The sequence below is a fragment of the Protopterus annectens genome, chromosome 6.part0 (assembly GCF_019279795.1).
Source record: "Protopterus annectens isolate FY-2018-M chromosome 6.part0, PAN1.0, whole genome shotgun sequence".
Taxonomy (NCBI): domain Eukaryota; kingdom Metazoa; phylum Chordata; order Ceratodontiformes; family Protopteridae; genus Protopterus; species Protopterus annectens.
Window position 1 is genome coordinate 1,376,248,724 of NC_056737.1, and position 24,314 is coordinate 1,376,273,037.

At 43.6% G+C, this 24,314-nt stretch overlaps 1 protein-coding gene across 1 annotated transcript in view; it reads left to right on the forward strand.

Moving 5' to 3' along the window:
• SLC35F5 (solute carrier family 35 member F5) overlaps positions 1-24,314 on the forward strand; it is a 1,937,586-nt gene that overhangs the window by 1,707,791 nt on the left and 205,481 nt on the right. The window contains exon 16 of the mRNA XM_044074930.1: positions 8,170-8,324. Coding sequence (XP_043930865.1) covers positions 8,170-8,324 — 155 coding nt within the window. The remainder of the gene's footprint in view (positions 1-8,169; positions 8,325-24,314) is intronic.

The window sequence follows — 24,314 nt, forward strand, 5'->3', positions numbered from 1 at the left end:
TGTAGTACACAAGGAAAGACCCCAAAGCTTTGTAGACTAGTCAGACATCTGATGTTTTTGACAGCATACATCCAATGTAGTTATGGCTAATGGAACAGTGATCATTTTGAACATCTATTGCTATAGCAGATTAATGTACACAATCAGTTTTAACAGCCATTCAGCCACCATGTATTTTATCACAATGCCTTTTCAACCATTAAGTTCACAAAGACCCAACTTGTCCCAGTGTCTTTTTTCATTTTTTGTTTGATTTTTTTTTCCAAGTACACTTGACAAGTTTCATTTCTCACTGTACTATAATGCATATAGTTCAGACCTACTTGCCATCATATAATTCTCTGAGGCATAGCAGTCCGTGCACACCTTTCAAGAAAGTAGTAATGTTTTAACAGTACAGTTGCTAAGTCTGTGCATCTGTTTCAACATTCCGAATAATTTGCAGTTTAGCATTTGCATGACTTTGGGCCTTGTTGAGGGTAAAATATTTGAAGTGTTTGAGTGAGTGACCTCTCATCTGTGGCAAATGTTCATCTCTCCAGTTAGTTTCTTTACTTCGGCTTCCACATGCTGTTCTGGCCTGTCTTCCCATGAAGCTAAAACATTTATCTGTACAAACGTTAAGGCCTCTTTAGCCTCCGGAAATGTTTTTGTTCCTGTTGGCATCATAATTCAATATGTGCTGGTACTGCAACCAAAAGTATATTGTATATGCTTGGCAGTGTTTCATAAGAGAAAACTTATAATCTTGTTCTATCCCATTGCGATAGAAAAGTCCAGCTGTATGTAAACATGATGGACTCCTCCTCTAAACTTTTTGTCTAGATTCCCGGTCATCAAAACTAACCTCTCCGCAGCATAGAATTCAAACCTTACAGTACTGGACTTTGGTCTTCACGCTGTTTGCTCCAGCTGAAGGCAGAAATACATTGTCTGCCTACACCTTTTGGCAGGGAAATACCTGTGAGTTAAGTTTTTTGTTGCAGATAGTTCAATCCAGTCCTTCTATCCTTTCTGGGCACCACTGAATTAAATATTATTTCTTGCCCATTTTTTTATGTCCACCTCTTTTTCTGATATGCTTTGTAATTTAGTTTCAAAAACTGAAACGTTTTCCATCATCTCCCTACTCTGTTTTTCTAGCATTACTGTGGAGTCATATTGTCTCAGTAAGGCTGAGTCCATTTGCTTTTCTCTTTGGACTGACTTTTGCATAATCGTTTAACTTTGAGCTAACCTTTTGTAACTGAAACCATTTTTTACAAAAGCTGCTGTTGAATCCCACTTCTTCTCTAGGCTGCAGGCTACATTGCTAGTTGTCTGACTCTTCCACTTGGTGAACCAGCACCTCTGTTGCCTTTGCGCTGGTTACTTCTTTCTCTAGTGGCATTCTCAGTGCAGTACGCTTACTTTTATGTTTTTTCTTACTTCAGAGGACATCTCATGTTTATGCCTTACCAGTAGATGCACTTTCACCAGCACTTCCAATCCATCGGATAGGAGCTTAATACATCTCAGCCTGACACTTTCCTGATGGTTTTCCTTAGTGCACTTTTTCCTTCTAGGGGTTGGTTCTCCTTACTCTCTCATTATAGGCAATGAGAAACGTGAACATCTGTGACTTCCTGTACCTGTATTAAAGTAATGATTTATTGTTGCTCAATTAACTCTTTAATGCCAACAGTGCTGATCACACAAGTAAAGCTAGTTAAGTGTGTTGCTTTACCCTGTTCATGCAAATAGCCTTAAAAGCCAGGCCACTCATAAAGCTTTTGCATCACTGCAGTTTAATAGTGATACTGATTTTTCTGTTATTCAGAGCCACAATTAAGCATATTAAGTGTGAGGATATTATCCTAGCTGAACAAGTAGTGAAAAGCTGCTTTTCTTGTTCAGCTGCTAGCAGTCAGGGATGTGGCACTTTAATTGACTGCCTTTGGATATAAATGAGTGAAAAGTCACTGGTCTACACTCAGGGTGAAACGTGCCATTTTATATTACTATTTAACATTTTCAGTATTTGTCTCTGCTTGTATTTCATTAATAGCAGTGCTGTTACGTTGGCCTTGGCCTTGTTTCATGTATAACTTTTCTGCTTAATTATGGTGAAAATATGTTTGATTATTTGTATTTGTTTGGAAGTGTTGCATAGTGGCCTGCTTTTAGAAGTGAGCAGATTATTTCCAGGATATAACAGAGGTGAATGCAATGCAGTTTAGGGGGATCATTCTGGAAACTGGTAGATGTTCTTCATCTCACATTGCTGCAGTCCTTACACTTGGGTAGTCCGCTGTCCTCTTTCGGCCCGAATATCAAAGTATAAGGCTGACGTCGGTCAGGGCGCATTTGACTGACATCAGGACGTCAGGGTACAAATGCGCATGACCGACGTCATATCCTCAGTCTTTTTTGCCGCATGGTCCGATGCAGAAGCAGCATTGCAAGTGCCGGTTGGCGTTCTGAGATTTTTCGATTTAGAAGTTTCAGACCGAGTTCAAAGTTGGCTAAGTACCCGTTGGGAATATTTTAGTTTTTCTTGCCTCAGTCATTTACGGATGTCAGAAACACTTAATAATCGCATTTCTTGTGGCAAACAGGTACCCCACAGAGCCTACCAGACTTTGTGTATTCCTTGCTTAGGGCCTGAGCACGCGTTGTTGGCTGTCGCTCTTGTGCTAGATTTAATAACGCACTATAAAGAGAAGGTTGGATTGTGCAAGGTTAGTCTTTGGGAAGCGGTGCAACTATAAAATGCCGTCGGATGCTCCGCGCCTTCTTCGAAGCGCAAGGACAAGGCAGTTAAGCCTAGGCTAGAAGAACCGTCTGTACCGGACGCGTTCTTTAGGTGTCGGTGGAGCCGGTGGCTCCACCGGAGGTTTCTTTGTGTTCCCAGGGTGAGACCTTATTATTGCAAGATGTGGCCTCTCAGGAGTCAGGCGAGGGCTTCTCAGGTTACTTACTCCCTCCCTTCCTAAGGTGGCTAGGCCTTCTCCTTCTGTTTCAAAGGCTTCTCCCAGGGGCAGGCCAGGTTTAGCTTCAGTTGGTGTTACCCCTAGCTCTTCAGGTACTGTGCCCAAGAAGCATATGCTTAAAATGGCAGAAGATTTGATTACTTTGATTAGGGTTCTATGCCCCTCCTGATAAGAGACCTAGGGTGGAGCCTGAGCTGAGGGTTTTGAGCAGGCTTCAGATGTTTCAGAGTCTTCAGCTGAAGACTTGCAGGAGTACTCCTTATTCTGATTCTGATGTGGATGATTCTACTCCTTCTGCTACTCCTCCTGAGGATTTTTCTTTTCAGAAACTCTTCATTCCATGAGGGAGTATTTTATGTGGGGTGGTCAGGACTTATCTGATTCCAGGAAAAGGCTTAGGGAATTTCTGTTTTACCCCAGCATAGGCCTTTGGCTATACCTCCTGTTTTGGATGTAGTGGAAGATGTTTTACAGAGGCTTCTCTTAATCCTGATTCTTTGCCTCCTGCTCCTGTTAAGCCGGATAGGTATTACAGGGTGCCTGAAGCTCATAAGTATCTTTTTAAGAGTCCTAGGGCAGACCCAGAAACTGTTAGCCAGGGGCCTAAAGGTGTTAAGGCTTCTGTTGTTAAGAATCCGGTTCCTGCAGACAAGGAGGCTAGGGCCTTGGATAGATGGGGAAAGAAAGTTTATACTTCTTCCACTCTTGCTATGAGGGCTCTGAATTGCCAGTTTCACATGTTGAAATACCAAAACTATCTCCTTTCTCAATTGAAGTCTAAGGTTGATGCTCTGGCTGTAGGTATTGATTGTAAAGAGTTGCAAGATTTAGTACATGTTTCTGAACAGGTGGGTAAGCATTCTTTGCAATGTGGTTTTGATGCTGTACAGGCCTCGTCTAGGGTGGCTGCCACTGGGTCAGTTCTTCGCAGGCACGCCTGGCTGAGGGATCAGAATTTGTCTGAACATGTTAAAACAAGGATTTTAGATGCTCCTTTACAATCTGACGTGTTGTTTGGTCCTCCTGTTGAGACCGTTTTAAAGAAAATGGAAGACAAGGCTAAGTCTATGCAGACTGTTAAAGATTTTTTGCAGGTCCAGCCTCCAAAGTTTAGTAGAAATTGGCCTACTAAAGGGTGGACGTATCCTTCTTATGATTCCCAGTCTAGGGGTAGATCTAGACGTGGTAAGGGCAGAGCTCAGGGCTCTTCCAGGCCTAGAACAGGGAGTTCTCCTGCACAGGTTTCGGGTGAGGGCAGGGGTCAGTCCTTTCGTAAGCAGACCCAATGACCTTTTCAGCTGCCAGAGCCTGCTCGTCTGGCAGCACCTTTGGGAGGAAGGTTGGCACTTTTCAAAGAAAATTGGAGTTTAATTACCCAGGACAGATGGGTATTGGATATCATACACCACGGCTACAGGTTTTATTTCTATACCTTGCCTCCTTTCAAAGGCATGCCAGACGTTCCTCCTCAACAAAGAATAGAGGCTCACAAACAAGTTTCTCTGTTGCTCCAACTAGGGGCCATACAGCCGGTCCCTCTGCCAGAAGTGGGCCTAGGATTTTATTCTCACCTGTTCCTAGTACCAAAGAAGGGGAACACGTGGAGACCCATTTTGGATTTATCTATCCTCAACACTTATCTGGACATTCCCAAGTTCAAAATGTTGACGTTGCAGCAGCTTTTACCTCTGCTGGGCAGAGATCATTGGATGGTAACTTTGGATCTCAAGGAGGCTTACCTTCATGTTCCTATCAGTCTAAGTTGCAGAAAGTATCTGCGTTTTCGAGCTGGGACTTCTCACTATCAGTTCTCTGCATTGCCCTTTGGCTTATCTACTGCGCCCAGAGTGTTCACGAAAGTTCTGGCTCCAGTGATAGCTTTCTTCAGACTAAAAGGAATACAGATCTATCCTTATTTGGACGACTGCCTAATTCTGGCTCAAGGAAGGAAGAGCTTCTTCATCATTTGGAATATGTGATAGCAGTGCTAAGATGCCTAGGGTATTCTGTGAACGAAATAAAGTCCAGTCTAGTACCCTCTCAAGACATGTGCTTTCTGGGTGTGAGACTGAATACAGCATCCCAGATGGCCTATTTAACCCCGGACAAACAAAAGAGTCTATCCCTTTACTTCCATCAACTATCTCATCAGTCCGGGCTGACTTCAAGGACAGTCCTTCAAGCCTTAGGGTTCATGGCATCTTGTATTCTGGTGCTTCCCAATGCCAAACTGCATATGAGGAAGCTGCAATGGTATCTCAAAAATGTATGGACACAGCACTGCCAGGATCTGGACACTGTCATTCAAATAATACCTTGCATTCAAAAGGAATTTTTGTGGTGGGCTCAGGAATGTCACCTAAACAAGGGACTCTCTGTGACCCGGCCAGAGTCAGATTTTAACGACAGATGCCTCAGACAAAGCTTGGGGAGCTCATCTAAATGGAAAGTGGATACAAAACAAGTGGCCTGTCAGACTACAACATCTACATATCAACATGAAGGAGATGTTGGCAGTCCAGTTTGCATTAATAGCTTTCAAGGAATTCCTTCTTCCAGGGCAGGTGTTGATTCTAACAGACAACACAACTGTCATGTGGTACATCAACAAGCAAGAGGGAACACATTCTTATCCCCTATGCAGGCAAGCAATGATTTTGTGGGAGACTGCTCTCAGTTTACAGCTCAATCTTCAGGCAAGGTTTCTGCCAGGAGCACAGAACTCCTTAGCAGATGTGTTGAGCAGACGAATTATGGATCCCCACGAGTGGAAATTGGATCCTCATGTATTTCTGAAATTGACAGTGTCATGGGGAACTCCAGACATAGATCTGTTCGCTTCTCCACTAAACCATCAGCTGCCAAGGTTTTGCACAAAAAGGTTTCATCCCACAGCTTGGAGAGTGGATGCTCTTTCTTTCAATTGGAGCAATCTTCATGTGTATGCCTTTCCACCTCTGCCTCTCCTCCCAAAGGTACTTCTAAAGGTCAGACAGGACAAGCCAAGGATGATTTTAATAGCTCCGGATTGGCCTCGACAACACTGGTACCCATTACTGAGAAGTCTAATATGGAAGCCTCCATGGCCTTTGCCTTCGATTCCACACCTGTTGTCACAGGAGGACAGCCATTTGCTAAATGTCAAGCTTCACTCTCTGCACCTAACAGCCTGGCATTTTCTGTTTTGAACCATAGTGGGCCTCCACTTCCTCAGCAAGTTTTGAATGTTATTTTGGAAGCTAGAAGGCCTAGTACAAGGAAAGTGTACGCAGACAAATGGAAGAGATTTTTATTTTGGAGTGCAGCAAAAGATTTTGATGTTTCTGGGCCTAATTTGTGTGTGGCTCTTCAATATCTTACTGAGTTACTAGACAAAGGTTTGTCTTTCTCTTCTATTAAAGTTCATGCTGCAGCAATTTCAGCTCACTATGATTGCGACCCACCATTGTTTTCTCATCCTTTGTTCAAGCAATTTCTTAGAGGGGCAAAGAATATAAGACCCCCCCGAAGAGCTCCTACTCCTGCTTGGGATCTCAATTTTGTGTTGGAGAAACTCACTCTACAACCTTTTGAGCCTGCAGCTACTGCTGAGTTGAAATATTTATCATGGAAGACTGCTTTTTTGTTGGCCATTACCTCTGCAAGAAGGGTTTCTGAATTGCAGGCCCTTATGGCAGTTGAGCCTTTCTTGATTTTCCATAAGGATAGGGTATCATTACGTACTAATCCTTCCTTTATTCCTAAGGTGGTTTCTAGTGTGGCTTTAAACCAAACGATTCATTTGCCTACTTTTTATGCAAATCCCCAAAATAAAGGGGAAAAGATTTTGCACACTTTGGATGTACACAGGCAGTTGCGTTATTTGGACAGAACTAAAGGGTTCAGGCAGTCTCAGCAGTTGTTTGTTTCTTTTGCTTTGAGTTCTCAGGGCAAGCCTGTGTCAAAACAAACTATTTCTAAGTGGATTGGGTTTTGCATTGCTTTCTGTTATTCTCATCATGGCAAGGAGATTCCAGCTGGGATTAGGTCTCATTCCACTAGGGCTACTGCCACTTCAACAGCTTTTGAGGGAGTGGCAACCAAGGATATTTTGGAGGCAGCTACTTGGAGTTCTGTGCATACTTTCTCTAGGCATTATCACCTGCCACTTTACTCTAAGTCCAGGGCTGGTTTTGCCACTGCTGTTTTGCAGGGCATTTTGGCAGCTCCTGCTTCCTTGTAGTTGGCCATCCTCCCTTACCTCTGCTTTGGGATTCTACCCAAGTGTAAGGACTGCAGCAATGTGAGATGAAGAACATAGTACAGTTTTGTACCTACCATAAATGTAGATGTTCGAAGATCCACATTGCTGCAGTCCCTCCTTCCCTCTGTAGTTAGAGGTGGTTGTGTGGGTTGGGTTGTACATATTGTGTATATTGCATATATTGTACATATAGTTAGTGCAAGGGTGGTTGGTTGTTTGTTTGCTGTCTTTTGGTTTAGACCTTTATTTTTAGGGTCTTCTGACATCTGGGGCAAGAAAAGACTGAGGATATGACGTCGGTCATGCGCATTTGTACCCTGACGTCCTGATGTCAGTCAAATGCGCCCTGACCGGCGTCACCTTTGATATTCGGGCCGACCGAGGACAGCGGACTACCCAAGTGTAAGGACTGCAGCAATGTGGATCTTCGAACATCTACATTTATGGTAGGTACAAAACTGTACTGTAATAATGCTGGTAGCTTAAATTCATATTTGGTGAATGTCATCTTGTGTGGCATATTAAGAAAATGTTTTCTGTACTGTCGAAGTGTGCTGTAATGGCTGTATTAATGATCTTGTGAGCAGTCTGATATCAGGTCAGTACTCATTACAAGCAGCCTAAATTCAGCAATTTTCATTAATATATATTAAGTAAACAGGGTGAGTGTAGCACATTACTAAAAACAATGTAAGAGTACAGCGATGCAATTTATCTCTGTGTGCGCATGTGTGTACACTTGCACTCACATTTTTTTCTTTTATAATTTATTCTGTATAGTGGTGCCAGATGGTTCACACTTCCCTTTTCTCCTTTCTTCCTGGCAGAAAACCCTTTGTCTTAGCTTATTACAGTCTCTTGTCATAAAAGTTTAGAAGATTTATTAAAAGTCAAAATTCATCATGGAAAAAGTATGTTTGCTTGCTGATCTGAATTGATTTTGATTTTTTGCAGGCACCATTTTCTTGGCTGTTTTTTGCGGGTTCTGTTCCTGTTTTTCTTTCATTTTTTATTGTAACACTTCTCTGTCATTACAACAATTGGGATCCTGTAATGGTAGGAATCAGAAGGATATTTGCATTTATATGTAGAAAGCATCGAATGCAAAGGTAAGATCTAATTGGCTGTCTTTTTTATCCTTGAATGGTAGTCATAAGCTAGAATATACTTTTGTAGTAAGAAACTGTGGCTAAAGTTGGTACTTTTTCGTAAACATTTCTTTGTATGTTCTTGTTCAGATAGGAGGTGATGTGCCATTGCGTTGAACTTATGACAGCTTTTTTTACTTTTAATTTGTTTTATTGTGTCGTTGGGTACCAGTGGTCCATTTGTTGCCCATAGCACTGTTTCATATCCTCTGAGGCTGTGAATCTAGATGATAGAATCCCTATCAGTGTAATTTTATTTTCTTACCTGATAACATGATAAATGGTCTAGTTGAATATCTTTTTTTATCCATGACCCCAGTTATGTATTGCAGAATGAAGTACACTATGTGGAGCTTATAATAAACAGTACAAGAATGACTGTACATAAATGAGAACTGTAGGCCTAAATCCCACATCCCTGAATTGTAATGCTGGTAGCTGACAGCACATGCTGAGATGTTCAGCATTAGTACACTGTTGCAGAAACCTAAGCTAGTTGGGGGTCCTACCCCAAGGGCGCACTGCATGTGCACTGTCGTGAGCTCCATATAAAAAGACACAGCATGAAAGGCTCAGAGCTTTCTTCACCAAAGTGCGCTCCTTTGACAGGCCCAATTGAACTGTCAGTCGGCTGGTGATCCTTCAAGACTGGGCAGATAAGTACCCACTTATAGAAACCATCCACAAAAATCTTTTTTTTTTTGTTTTTTGAGAAGGCCTTGAGTTTTTTCTGTCTTCAATTTTAGTTTCTGCTAGGAGATGGATGTGTTGTGGATTGTCCCTGCTTATAGGGGAAATTTAGTATGTGAATGCTTATGTGAACAAACTGCATAAATTATCCATTTACTTTTTTTCCTACAGGTTTGTATAAGTTTTGTGTTAGAGACAGGATGTGCTACGTTTGAGGGACTGTCAGTGTGTTTCTGACCTCAGAACCTCCAGCTGCTGTTTAAATCTTTACTGACTCATTGAAGCTATACTTCTCATCTTCAGTGCTTCCTTCTTGGCTGCATTTACGGAGCAGTTACCAGTCTCTGTTGTTCTTTCCCCAGTCCACATGAAGATGAAAGTAGTAAAGGAATTATTCGTTGTCAAGCTGGTTCTAGTTGTGCCTCAGTCATTGGTGGATGACTGCTGTGGCTGGAATTGGTTCCTCAGACTTGGTCCCTCTTGTGTAGCACCTACAGCGACTAACAACCTGAGAATAGACGTCCTCTGCAGGTATAGGGATGTCCTTTGTAGACAAGGAAGAACTACTGATGTGAAGTTGTTCAATCTCGCCGTTTATTCTTATACATGGGTTCGACTCCGAGTTGGCCACTTTACTAGCTAAAGATCTCAGAATAGCTCGAGGCGAGGCCCCTATCCTATGATGCTGTCTATCCCACCCCAGATCTAGTTTGCCGCTGCAAGGTCTACGGAGAGCTCTGGCCAGTAGAACTTTATCTTTTGACCTTTTTGGAAGTGTTTTCTCTTTAAAAATTGATATTAAGATGTACTTTCCTTTATAGGACTTTTGATCTGTTAGCCTTTGATTTCGTTAATATATAATTCATGTTATTTACGGAACGGTTGCTCTTAGGCCTCTGGCCATTTTTTTTTTTTTTTGTAAAATACAGAGTGTTACATTTAAAATTATTATTATAGCGTAGTTGTACAGGGATCTGTCAACTTGGGATTGTTTTTGCTACCCTATCCCTCTTAAATCCAACATAGTGTGTTAAGTAGTTAATGCGTGTGTTCTATCCTTTTTATATATATATATATATATAGATAGTGTGTGAAATACTGAACGTGTTTTATCCCTAGTTGTGCAGGGATTTTATATCCAAGTGCAGTTTGTTGCTGATTACTGTTGATTCTGTACACTTATTGTAAATCAAAGTGGATCAGGGCTCTGATCACTTCAGTTTTGTTTGTATAACATGGTGGATCAGAAAGAAAAGCAAAGATCTGGTTTCAAGAAGTGTAATTGTGGGCAGAAGATGTCCATTACTGATGTTCACGTTAATTGTGTTTATTGTTTGGGGCCTGTACACCTCTAAGACAATTCCTCTATCTGCCACTCCTTCAGCAGTAGGGTTTTATTAGAACGGCAGAGGAAGTTGTTAGCTAGAGACTTGTTGAAGTCAGACTTTCAAGATTCCCTGAATAAGGCTGACCAGACCTCCAAGTCCTTGAAGGGGTCGAAGTCCTTGAAGCCCAAGTCGTCGGCTCCAAGCCTTTCTGTGAGGGTGCAGTCACCAGCTCTGCAGTCTTCGGAGCCGTGCACCGAACAGATGTCTCAGAGCCGGTCCCTGGCCTTGGAACCTGTCTCCGAAACTCTGAAGTCTCCAATCCTTCGTTCTGTGGCGTCTGGTTCCTTCGACCCGTTCGTCGAGGACCCTTTCTGATGTCGATGTGGACAGGGTGGTGCAGAGGCTTCTAGAGAACCCGGCATTGGCTAAATTACTATCGGCTTCGTCCCAACTGAGTTCGAAGCCTAAGACTGTCTCACTACTGTTGACTACTCCTCCAAGCCGAGCAGGGCCTTTGGAGCTGGAGGAGGAGGCTCTAATCGTGGAGCCTTTGGAGCCGAGGCCTGTCCCAGTGCCTTCAGCTCTGTCAACCCTGACTTCGGTTCCATTGGAAGAGTCTCTGAGCTTGACACTCTCTCGTCAGAACCGGGGGGGGGGGGGGGCCGCGGCAGTCGAACCAATGCATCAGTTCCGACCCTTCCTCTCTGGGCTTCGGCACAGATGAGCTTGGCTCCGTCCTCTGGTTTGGAGGCCGCTGTCTCGACACCGGGGAGATTGCCATCTTCCACGGAACCGGCGGCTTCCTCGGGTCGAAGCAGTGGTGCCTTTGATGATATGAGGAGGGTTATGTCTAAGAGACGCACATAGTCAGGTCCCTCCTCTTCCTCCCCTAAAATGCCACCATGTTCTTCATCTCACATTGCTGCAGTCCTTACACTTGGGTCGCATTTGACTGACATCATCATATCCTCAGTCTTTTGCCGCATGGTCCGATGCAGAAGCAGCATTGAAGTTTCAGACCGAGTTCAAAGTTGGCTTTTCTTGCCTCAGTCATTTACGGATGTCAGAAAAAGTTAATAATTGCATTTCTTGTGGGAAACAGATAAGATTATCATACTTTGTGTATTCCTTGCTTAGGGCCTGAGCATTGTGCTAGATTTAATAAACGCACTATAAAGAGAAGGTTGGATTGTGCAAGGTTAGTCTTTGGGAAGCGGTGCAACTATAAAATGGATGCTCCGGACAAGGCAGTTAAGCCTAGGCTAGAGGACCTGTCTGTGGTTCTTTATTTGTGTTCCCAGGGTGAGACCTTATTATTGCAAGATGTGGCCTCTCAGGAGACAAGTCAGGCTGAGGGGCTTCTCAGGTTCCTCCCTTCCTAAGGTGGCTAGGCCCTCTCCTGTTTCAAAGGCTTCTCCCAGGGGCAGGCCAGGTTTAGCTTCAGTTGGTGTTACCCCTAGCTCTTCAGGTACTGTGCCCAAGAAGCATATGCTTAAAATGGCAGAAGATTTGATTACTTTGATTAGGGTTCTATGCCCTCCTGATAAGAGACCTAGGGTGGAGCCTGAGCTGGGGGTTTGAGCAGGCTTCAGATGTTTCAGAGTCTTGACTGAAGACTTGCAGGAGTACTCTCCTTATTCTGATTCTGATGTGGATGATTCTACTCCTTCTGCTACTCCTCCTGAGGATTTTTCTTTTCAGAAACTCTTCATTCCATGAGGGAGCATTTTAAGTGGGAAGGTCAGGACTTCTCTGATTCCAGGAAAAGGCTTAGGGAATTTCTGTTTTACCCCAGCATAGGCCTTTGGCTATACCTCCTGTTTTGGATGTAGTGGAAGATGTTTTTACAGAGGCTTCTCTTAATCCTGATTCTTTGCCTCCTGCTCCTGTTAAGCCGGATAGGTATTACAGGGTGCCTGAAGCTCATAAGTATCTTTTTAAGAGTCCTAGGGCAGACCCAGAAACTGTTAGCCAGGGGCCTAAAGGTGTTAAGGCTTCTGTTGTTAAAAATCCGGTTCCTGCAGACAAGGAGGCTAGGGCCTTGGATAGATGGGGAAAGAAAGTCTATACTTCTTCCACTCTTGCTATGAGGGCTCTGAATTGCCAGTTTCACATGTTGAAATACCAGAACTATCTCCTTTCACAATTGAAGTCTAAAGTTGATGCTCTGGCTGTTGGTATTGATTGTAAAGAGTTGCAAGATTTAGTGCATGTTTCTGAACAGGTGGGTAAGCATTCTTTGCAATGTGGTTTTGATGCTGTACAGGCCTGGTGGCTGCCACTGGGTCAGTTCTTGCCTGGCTGAGGGATCAGAATTTATCTGAACATGTTAAAACAAGGATTTTAGATGCTCCTTTACAATCTGACGTGTTGTTTGGTCCTCCTGTTGAGACAGTTTTAAAGAAAATGGAAGACAAGGCTAAGTCTATGCAGACTGTTAAAGATTTTTGCAGGTCCAGCCTCCAAAGTTTAGTAGAAATTGGCCTACTAAAGGGTGGAGGGCAGAGCTCAGGGCTCTTTCAGGCCTAGAACAGGAGTTCTCCTGCACAGGCTTCGGGTGAGGGCAGGGGTCAGTCCACCCAATGAGGAAGGTTGGCACTTTTCAAAGAAAATTGGAGTTTAATTACCCAGGACAGATGGGTATTGGATATCGGTTTTATTTCCATACCTTGCCTCCTTTCAAAGGCATGCCAGACGCTCCTCAACAAAGAATAGAGGCTCACAAACAGGTTTCTCTGTTGCTCCAACTAGTCCCTCTGCCAGAAGTGGGCCTAGGATTTTAAGACCAACCAATTTTGGATTTATCTATCCTCAACACTTATCTGGACATTCCCAAGTTCAAAATGTTGACGTTGCAGCAGCTTTTACCTCTGCTGGGCAAAGATCATTGGATGGTAACTTTGGATCTCAAGGAGGCTTACCTTCATGTTCCTATCAGACTAAGTTGCAGAAAGTGCTGGGACTTCTCACTATCAGTTCTCTGCATTGCCCTTTGGCTTATCTACTGCCCAGAGTGTTCACGAAAGTTCTGGCTCCAGTGATAGCTTTCTTCAGACTAAAAGGAATACAGATCTATCCTTATTTGGACGACTGCCTAATTCTGGCTCAAGGAAGGAAGAGCTTCTTCATCATTTGGAATATGTGATAGCAGTGCTAAGATGCCTAGGGTATTCTGTGAACGAAATAAAGTCCAGTCTAGTACCCTCTCAAGACATGTGCTTTCTGGGTGTGAGACTGAATACAGCATCCCAGATGGCCTTTAACCCCGGACAAACAAAAGAGTCTATCCCTTTACTTCCATCAACTCTCTCATCAGTCCGGGCTGACTGCAAGGACAGTCCTTCAAGCCTTAGGGTTCATGGCATCTTGTATTCTGGTGCTTCCCAATGCCAAACTGCATATGAGGAAGCTACAGTGGTATCTCAAAATGTATGGACACAGCACTGCCAGGATCTGGACACTGTCATTCAAATAATCCCTTGCATTCAAAAGGAATTTTTGTGGTGGGCTCAGGAATGTCACCTAAACAAGGGACTCTCTGTGACCCCAGATGCCTCAGACAAAGCTTGGGGAGCTCATCTAAATGGAAAGTGGATACAAAACAAGTGGCCTGTCAGACTACAACATCTACATATCAACATGAAGGAGATGTTAGCAGTCCAGTTTGCATTGATAGCTTTCAAGGAATTACTTCTTCCAGGACAGGTGTTGATTCTAACAGACAACACAACTGTCATGTGGTACATTTCTTATCCTCTATGCAGGCAAGCAATGATTTTGTGGGAGACTGCTCTCAGTTTACAGCTCAATCTTCAGGCAAGGTTTCTGCCAGGAGCACAGAACTCCTTAGCAGATGTGTTGAGCAGTATGGATCCCCACGAGTGGAAATTGGATCCTCATGTATTTCAGAAATTGACAGTGTCATGGGGAACTCCAGACATAGATCTGTTCGCTTCTCCACTAAACCATCAGCTGCCAAAGTTTTGCACAAAAAGGTTTCATCCCACAGCTTGGAGAGTGGATGCTCTTTCTTTCAATTGGAGCAATCTCCATGTGTATGCCTTTCCACCTCTGCATCTCCTCCCAAAGGTACTTCTAAAGGTCAGACAGGACAAGCCAAGGATGATTTTAATAGCTCCGGATTGGCCTCGACAGCACTGGTACCCATTACTGAGAAGTCTGAAGCCTCCATGGCCTTTGCGGAGGACAGCCATTTGCTAAATGTCAAGCTTCACTCTCTGCACCTAACAGCCTGGCATATTCTGTTTTGAACCATAGTGGGCCTCCACTTCCTCAGCAAGTTTTGAATGTTATTTTGGAAGCTAGAAGGCCTAGTACAAGGAAAGTGTGACAAATGGAAGAGATTTTTATTTTGGAGTGCAGCAAAAGATTTTGATGTTTCTGAGCCTAATTTGTGTGTGGCTCTTCAATATCTTACTGAGTTACTGGACAAAGGTTTGTCTTTCCCTTCTATTAAAGTCCATGCGGCAGCAATTTCAGCTCACTATGATTCCACCATTGTTTTCTCATCCTTTGTTCAAGCAATTTCTTAGACTTGGGATCTCAATTTTGTGTTGGAGAAACTCACTCTACAACCTTTTGAGCCTGCAGCTACTGCTGAGTTGAAATATTTATCATGGAAGACTGCTTTTGTTGGCCATTACCTCTGCAAGAAGGGTTTCTGAATTACAGGCCCTTATGGCGGTTGAGCCTTTCTTGATTTTCCATAAGGATAGGGTATCATTTAATCCTTCCTTTATGCCTAAGGTGGTTTCTAGTGTGGCTTTAAACCAAACTATTCATTTGCCTACTTTTTATGCAAATCCCCAAAATAAAGGGGAAAAGATTTTGCACACTTTAGATGTTCACAGGCAGTTGCGTTATTATTTGGACAGAACTAAAGGGTTCAGGCAGTCTCAGCAGTTGTTTGTTTCTTTTGCTTTGAGTTCTCAGGGCAAGCCTGTGTCAAACCAAACTATTTCTAAGTGGATTGGGTTTTGCATTGCTTTCTGTTATTCCCATCATGGCAAGGAGATTCCAGCTGGGATTAGGCCTCATTCCACTAAGGCTACTGCCACTTCAACAGCTTTTTTGAGGGGAGTGGCAACCAAGGATATTTTGGAGGCAGCTACTTGGAGTTCTGTGCATACTTTCTCTAGGCATTATCACCTGCCACTTTACTCTAAGTCCAGGGCTGGTTTTGCCACTGCTTTTTTGCAGGGCATTTTGGCAGCTCCTGCTTCCTTGTAGTTAGCCATCCTCCCTTACCTCTGCTTTGGGATTCTACCCAAGTGTAAGGACTGCAGCAATGTGAGATGAAGAACATAGTACAGTTTTGTACCTACCATAAATGTAGATGTTCAAGATCCACATTGCTGCAGTCCAATTCTACTCCCTCCTTCCCTCTGTAGTTAGAGGTGGTTGTGTGGGTTGGGTTGTACATATTGTATATATTGTATATATTGTACATATAGTTAGTGCAAGGGTGGTTGGTTGGTTGTTTGCTGTCTTTTGGTTTTGACCTTTATTTTTAGGGTCTTCTGACATCTGGGGCAAGAAAAGACTGAGGATATGACGTCGGTCATGCGCATTTGTACCCTGACGTCCTGATGTCAGTCAAATGCGCCCTGACCGACGTCAGCCTTATACTTGATATTCGGGCTACCCGAGACAGCAGGACCCAAGTGTAAGGACTGCAGCAATGTGGATCTTCGAACATCTACATTTATGGTAGGTACAAAACTGTACTTTCTGCCTCTACATCTCAGTTTCCTGTCAAGCGTAGAGACCCAGAGCCTCAGGTACCCCCATTGGGTGACCCCTGCTCTACTGAGACTTCACCAGTAGCCCCCACTGATGAGGTTCCCAGAAAGAGATTATGCAAGAGGAGGCATTTAGATTCCCCTCAGGAATCGTTGACATCAGACACCGACTTAGAGGAATCAGAATGGTCCCCATGGTCCCCCTCGGAGGATATCTCCTTTGCGTACATCCTGGAAGTCCTAAAGCAGAGGGGCGACTGACAGTTTGTTAGCCCTACTGAGGATGAGTCGATGCTCCTGAAGGCCTTTGGGTCTCAACCTTCCACCTCCTGGGTTACTCTGCCCTTCAACAAACTGATGGATTTGATCGCTCGAAGAGGGGTGGGAGTCTCCTGATTCTATGGAACCGGTCCCTCGGAGACCTAATAAATTTATCACCCCCCCCCCCCAAGACAAAATATTTCTCACTAAGGGAGTCCCCGATGATGCCATGGTGATGGCGGCGGCCACCAAAAAAGAGATGTCAGAAGCCTCTTCCACTGTCCATTCTCCTAATAGAGACTCAAGGACGATGGACAGATACGGGAAACGCATCTTTAGTTCTGCGACATTTGCCATGAGATCGCTTAACTATTTGACCCATTTCACCCGTCTTCAACGAGATCTCCTCAAAGAGCTTGGAGATACTCTAAAGGGTTAACAGATGTAGCTGTCTCTAATAAGGTGATGGCACAGCTTAATACCCTTAATTCTATTGTGAACTCGTCCGTGTGGCTCATTTCCTATGCAGCCGATGGATCGAGTTGAGCAGCAGGTTCAGCGATAGCTCTGCGGAGAAAGCCCTGGATGCGCTTATGCTCATTTGCGGAAGCCTTCAAGTCTTTCTTTGTCAGCACCCCATTTGATGGCTCTTCCCTCTTTGAGCCCAAATTCAAGGAGACTCTCACTAGGTGTGAGCAGGAGGGAAAGACGATCTGCCATGGGAGTCCATTTTTCCACCCCTATTAGACCATATAACAAAGGGCAGAAAGGTGGGAAAATGTGGTTCCTAAAGTCCCAAGGAGCTTTCCAGAACACACGTAGTGAACCCCCCTCCAGGGGCAGAGGAGGGGGCAGTAACAGAAGACACCACCCTAGCGGCAGAGGGGGTCCACAGAACCAGGGCAACAGGGATCAGTTTCTTGGCAAGCCCTACCAGCACTCCTGAGAGGAGGCCCAACTGTCCTGCTCTGGAGACAGTCTGGGGTCGCTTGGCTTTGTATCCCAATGCCTGGCTTGGAATTACAACAGATTCTTGGTTACAAAGCATAGTTACCAGAGGATACATCATTCCATTCCTACAAAGTCCGCCTGTCGGCACAAAAATCCCAGATGTTCCACCCAGTCTCAGGGATCAAGCAGTCCTAGAAATCCAAAGGCTGCAGGAAAAGAGAGTCATCCAGCCAGTCCAAGCAGACCAGATAGGATCCGGAACTTACTCCAGATTCTTTTTAGTTCCAAAGAAGACCGGGGACTGGAGGCCCATCTTGGATCTCAGCAGACTCAACACATTTGTAAAAAAGAAGTTCCGGATGGTCACACTTCAGTCTATTCTTCCATTCCTCGGAGTGGGCGATTGGATTTACTCCATAGATCTCAAGGATATGTACTACCACATCAAAATGGCCAGGCCATCCAGAGATCATCTGCGTTTCCGGCTGGCAGCCAGTCATTACCAATTCCGAGCACTGCCCTTTGGACTCACAACAGCCCCCAGAGTGTTTACCAAATGCATGGCAGTGGTTACAGCTCACTTGAGGTGTCTAGGATTCAGAGTGTTTCCATATCTGGATGACTGGCTCATTACCGCCTCCTCCAGGCATCAACTAATTCTGTCCAGGCATCACACACTCTATCTCTGCTGTTAGGCATCACTATCAATTTTGAAAAATCTGCGTTGTTGCCATCGAAGCATATCTCCTTTATCAGAGCAGAACTAGACACTGCCACCGCCACAATAAGATTACCCCTGAACAGAATAGCCTCTTTACGGAGTTGGGTCTCAGACATTTCTGCAGGGAAAAAAGGTACTGGCCCATCAAGTACTGAAACTCCTAGGCATCATGGCAGCTACGCTCATAGCAGTTACTCTGAGACGAATGCACATGAGGATTCTTCAGTGCTTACTATTCACCCAGTGTTCATACCAACAACTTCCCATGTCATTCTTAATCATGATTATGGATTCTTGCAAGAAGGATCTTCGCTGGTGGTTGACCAGCCAACAACTTACGATGGGTATCCCATTTGTTCTCCCCCTCCTTCAGCCACGATGACCACGGATGCTTCTCTGATAGGGTGGGGGGGCTATTTCAGGGAAGAACTGCCCAAAGCACCTGGTCGGAGACAGAGTCACAGTTGCACATCACTGTTCTGGAGCTGAGAGTGGTGCTTTTGGCGTTGCAGCACTTTCACGACTCTCTGCCTCTAGGAAAGATTGCCATGCAGACGGACAACATGTCGGTAGTCTGGTACATCACCAAACAAGGAGGAACCAGGTCTTTATCCCCTGTGTCGAGAGGCCTTGAGAATTTGGCAGTGAGCTGTGTCCACCGGGCACTTTCTAACAGCAACGCATATCCCGGAGAAATCCAATGTAATAGCAGACAAATTGAGCAGAGCCATTCTGCTACCTCATGAGTGGTCCCTCAAAAACAAACTTGCGGAGAAGCTTTTCCGCAGATGGGGCCAGCCTTGCTGCGACCTGTTTGCATCCCCTATGAATGCCAAATGCAGAAGCTACTTTGCCCTGAATCCCCCACTGGGGGATAGCCCAAGGGACTTGCTCGTACACAATTGGCCCCCAGGACTCCTGTATGCTTTTCCTCCTATTCCCCTGATTCCCAAGTTCTTACAGAAAGCCAAAGCCCTCGGCAGGACGGTAATCTTAATAGCCCCGCTTTGGCCTCTTCAGATTTGGTTCCCCTTCCTCCAACTATACCAACTGGAGGAACCTTGGATTCTGGACCCAGTTCCAGACCTTCTGACACATTCATCAGGGACCCTCCACCCCTCTCTTCGTTCTCTCAGACTGACAGCTTGGCTGCTCCAATTCCCTTCCTAGCCAGGTCATATGATTTTTCTTTGGAGGTACACCACATTCTTGTATCTTCTCATAAAGCTTCTACCAGAAAGTTGTATGCTAGTAAATGGAAGCGTTTTGCCCTTTGGGCTTCTCGAAACAACGTTGATCCCTATGTGGCCCCTATTGCTAGTATTGTGGAATTTCTCTCTCAGCTTTTTCAAAAAGGTGCTGCGGCTGCCACAATTAGAGTCCAATTGGCTGCCATCTCGAATTTTCATCTTGGAGCTGAGGGTTCTAACTTAATGTCACACAGATTATGTCGGGCCTTCCTTAAGGGCACCATTCATCTCAGGCCTCCTGTTAGACAGCCCTTTATACTGTCCCGGGTTATTCTTCCTCCCTTTGAACCTGCATCATCCTGTCAATTGAAGTTCCTATCCTGGAAGACTATTTTATTGGTGGCCATTTCCTCAGCACGCAGGGTATCTGAGCTTCAAGCCCTTTCTGTCAAACCACCATATTTGGTGTTTCATCCGGACAGGGTTTCACTAAGGACTAATCCTTCATTATTGCCAAAAGTGTGCTCTGAGACCAGTCTGAACCAAACTATTCAGCTTCCAACCTTTTTCCGTAGTCATTCTAATCAGTTGGAATACATGTTGCATAAATGTGATGTCCATAAACAATTGAGGTACTATTTGGACAGGACAAAGGAATTTAGAAGGTCTGACCACCTTTTTGTATCTTACGCTGACGCCAAGAAAGGATTTTCAGTTTCTAAAGTTACCCTTTCCAAGTGGTTAACTGACTGCATTAAATTTATCTACTCTGAAGCCAACCAAACATTAGAATATGGTGTGAAGGCCCATTCAACTAGAGCCGTCTCCACGTCTTCGGCTTATACAGCTCGTTTACCTTTGGATACTGTATGTGCAGCTGCCACTTGGTCTAAGCCTCATACCTTTATCACCCATTACAAAGTGGACAAGGCCTCCAGGGACAGGGCTTTCTTTGGTTCCACTGTCCTCAGGAATATATTCCCGTGAGCCACCCAGGATTAGGGTGCTTGGGGTGCTACACACGTGTAAGAATAAACAGCGAGACTGAACAACTTCACATAAAGAAGTTATGTACTTAACATAACATTCCATGTGAGTTGTTCATCTCGCCTTTATTCTTACATTACCACCCACCATCCCCCTCCAGGGTCTCGAAGAACGGGTAGTCTTTTCTGGGATTCTTACTCTGGCTGGAGTACTTCTGAGTTATTTTTTATTGTTGCTGAGTTCAGCAAACTAGATCTGGGGTAGGACAGAGTGCATCATGGGATAGGGGTCAGGCCTCTAGCTATTCTGGGATCTTTAGCTAGTAAAGTGGCTGACTCTGAGCTGATGGCTTGGCTCCAAACCCACGTGCAAGAATTAAGGCGAGATGGACAACTCACATGGAACGTTATGGTAAGTACATAACTTCTTTTTGTCAGTCCCTGAGGCAGGTGAGGTATCTTCACATAGCTGGGAAGGGATTCAGAGTCCCAAATTAGCATATCTGCCATGGGTCAGTCGTTTTCCAGAGAGTTGTCTAGGAAAAGATGACATAAAGAGGAAAACGTGCCTTCTGTTTCAATTTTTTATGGACTTGGAAGATTTGGTGAGATTTGTTAGAGATTTTATTTCTGTTTTGTTTTTGTCTCGCCGTACTATCTCAAGAATTCCCTCATTTTCTGATACTAAATTTCAGTCAGAAGAGTATGGGGGGTGTTGTGCTTCAGGAATTTTTTCTCACCCTGATTGTGGAAAGTGTTGCTTCAGATTTCTCTCCAGAAAATGTATCTTTTTCTGAAACTTTATATAAAATGAAAGAGATTTTTCAGTGGAAACGTAATGCAATTCCAATGTTCCCAAGTCTGCAGTTGGTCCTCTTGTTTTTTCTGCTTTACAGAATGTTTTTCTAACAAGTTGTAGTTTACCTTGCTGTCAGCCTCAGGACTCTAGGAAGTCTGACATGTTGTATAGGATACCACAGACTCGTAAGTACCGATAAAATCCTAGACTTGGTCCTTACCAATATGGGGCAGCTTTGTTCCAGACAAATTGTGACTTCCTCCCTGGATAAACTGGATGACACATCAGTCACATTTACCTTAAGACTGGTTCCAAAAGCTTCTTCAAATGCCTAGGTATTCAAAGATTATGCCAAGGTTAAGCTTCTAAAACTGAGTGATTAGCTAAATTCAGAAGCCCCTTCCATCTTGACTTCCTCATTGCTAATGCGTAATCCTTTATTGACAAATTCTATGCAAGTGTAAATAGCTGCAAAGACTTCTCTGACCCCCTCAAAATGCATTGCCAAATTTAGAAATAAAATCCATTGATGGAATCCTAATATAAGTAGGCTGTATAATAAAAGAAAAAACTCATTGCATGCAAAAGTAAATTTAACTCTCAAGATGCTAGTAGTGATGCTGTTAAATTTAAGAAGGAGCTTTGGGCCTTGTTCATATCGACCAAAGCCAGATACAAGGTAAAATTTAGTCATCCAAGTGATGGATAACCCCAAAGCCTTCTTTAACGAAGTTAGAAATCTCATAAATAATGCCCAGCAATCCATAGAGCTAGTAGTAAAGGATATGACATACTCTAAGCCAGAGTACATAACTATTCTGCTAGCAGAGAAATTTAGTTCAAACTTCATCCAGCTCTCTCCCCTCCTGTATTCCCAGATCATGCATCATGCCTGCATTCCCCCCTTTAAATTTCCCATGTACAGGTCCTCAAGGCAGTGTCCAAGGCAAAAAACAGTACTTCTGTGGGGCCAAATATCAGTGGGCTGCCAACTTGTCAGCCTGAAACATGACTTGTTAGACCCTCTACAGAGGTTATTCCATATCAGTTGCCAAGCAGGCTTCATGCTGGATGAATGCAGAGCAACAGCAGTCATCTGCTTGCACAAAGGTGGGGAATTAAACTTGAGTTACTATAGACCCATAAACCTGAACAACCTCATCTGTACTGCTGTGGAAAAGTTCATTATGGAACTAATAAATATATAGGCAACATACAAACTGTTGTCCCAAGCCAATTTGGATTTGTCAGCGGCAGTTGCTTCCTACCTAACCTGGTCAATTTCTTTGAAAAGTTTGTGAAACAAGGGGTAAGGGCAAATATGTACGCACTACATATCTGAACATTGCAGAGGCATTCAGTGTCATCATGCACTTAGTAATATAGTTATAGTAATATAGATGAACTCCCTCAGCTGAAAGTACATCACTATGTAACTAATTGTATAACAAATTGGCTCACAAACAGAACCCAGGAAATTGGGGTGGGTGGCTCTACTTCCTCCAAAAGACCTGTTACTAGCATTGTACCTCAGAGCCCAGTCCTTGGGCTACTCCTGTTTGGCATTTGCTTCTCAGACATGAAAGTAAATGTTAAGGGTTTATTGCTGGCCAAGTTTACTGATGACTATAAACTTGGTGCCATAAGAGGGACTTTCATAAACAAATAGCTGGTGTCAAAACTTTCGACTACAACTAAATGCCAATAAATTTATAATTGTGTCCTCAGCAAGCCTAATTTCTCTTGTAACTTGTCACATTGCATCGTAGCCCTGAAAGTTGATCTCATAGTCAGGGATATTAAATCCAAAAGTAAGGCAAGTACTTACCATTTTGTGTATGAAGCAACACAACCAATGAAAATCAATAGCAAAAAGGAGGGTAAATTATTGATTTTCATTGGTTGTGTTGTTACTATATTAGATACTATGTTTGTACTAGTGCTTTATCATCTGATGAAGGGATTTACAAGTGATTATGATACTGCTTTTATTGTTTGAATAAAGTGAAGTTGCTTCATACACAGGGTGGTAGTACTTGCCGTACTTTTTGGATTTACTATTTGGATTTTTTTTGGCAATACTTTCAGTGGAGGAGTCCTTTATGTTTTGTTCTTTACGTAGTCAGGGATATTGTCAGCTATATCAACAAACTGTCTTACAACAGCAGATGCATATTGATCAAAGGAAGGTATTTTTTCATCACACAGCTTATATTTTAAGCTATAGTTTCTAGGTCTGGAAGCATAATCATTCCACTGTTTTGCTGTCATCATGCCATTCATTGAGTGTAGTGTCTCATTTGGTATGTACCAGTCCAAACACTCGTTAATGGGGTGGCATAAAATTTTCTCACTAAACAAATTAAGAGCCTAAATCACAAAAACTATGCAGACCATCCCTCTACTCACTACTGAACAGGCTACTGAGAGGCAAACTCTGCCTTGCATATAGACCCTCAAAAGATCCTGTTCTCAGACCTGTTACACATTCACATGGTAGCATGAACACGCAGTCAAGGGATTTCACACTATTTTGCAACAAAATAGAACATGTTGGAGAAATAGGTACATATCACAAAGAATATCCCTTCCGTAGTACAGGCTTCCACACCCCATAAAGCAAAGTACTTGTGTTTTTCTAGTCAAACTTAACTTGGATGTAGATGAAGAAAAAAAGAAGTTATGTCTTGCCATAACGTTCCATCTGTGTTGTTGATCTTCATCCATTCATCACTGATGGGTTCAGTTCTGAGTCAGCCTTATACCAAAGCTCGAGCCAGCCACAAACTCTCGAGCTAAGATTTTACCCATAATCCTCTTCTTCCTGTTACCTCAGATCGAATTTGCCCTAGCAAGTAATGCAGAGGTGGTCTCCAAGCAAAAACCTTAGTCCAGGAAATGGACCCAAAGATTCCCCCAAGAGCCTCTAGAAGGGGGAAGGAGGGTGGGATGCGATGAATGGATGAAGATCAACAACACAGATGGAATGTTATGGGTAAGACATAACTTCTTTATCTGATGTTGTTAATCTTCATTCCATTTATCACTGATGGGACAAAGTCCCCAGCTACCTTATATCCATGGGTGACCCTAAGGAAGAACATTCATGAGTACCATTGAACCAAAGGACTCTCTTCCCCTGGAGACCAGATCCAACTTGTAATGAGTGATAAAGGTATGGAGGGGAAGCCCACATAGCTGCTGCACAGATATCGTCCATTGAAGCTTTGGAATGAAATTTAACAGAAGTTGCCATAAATCTA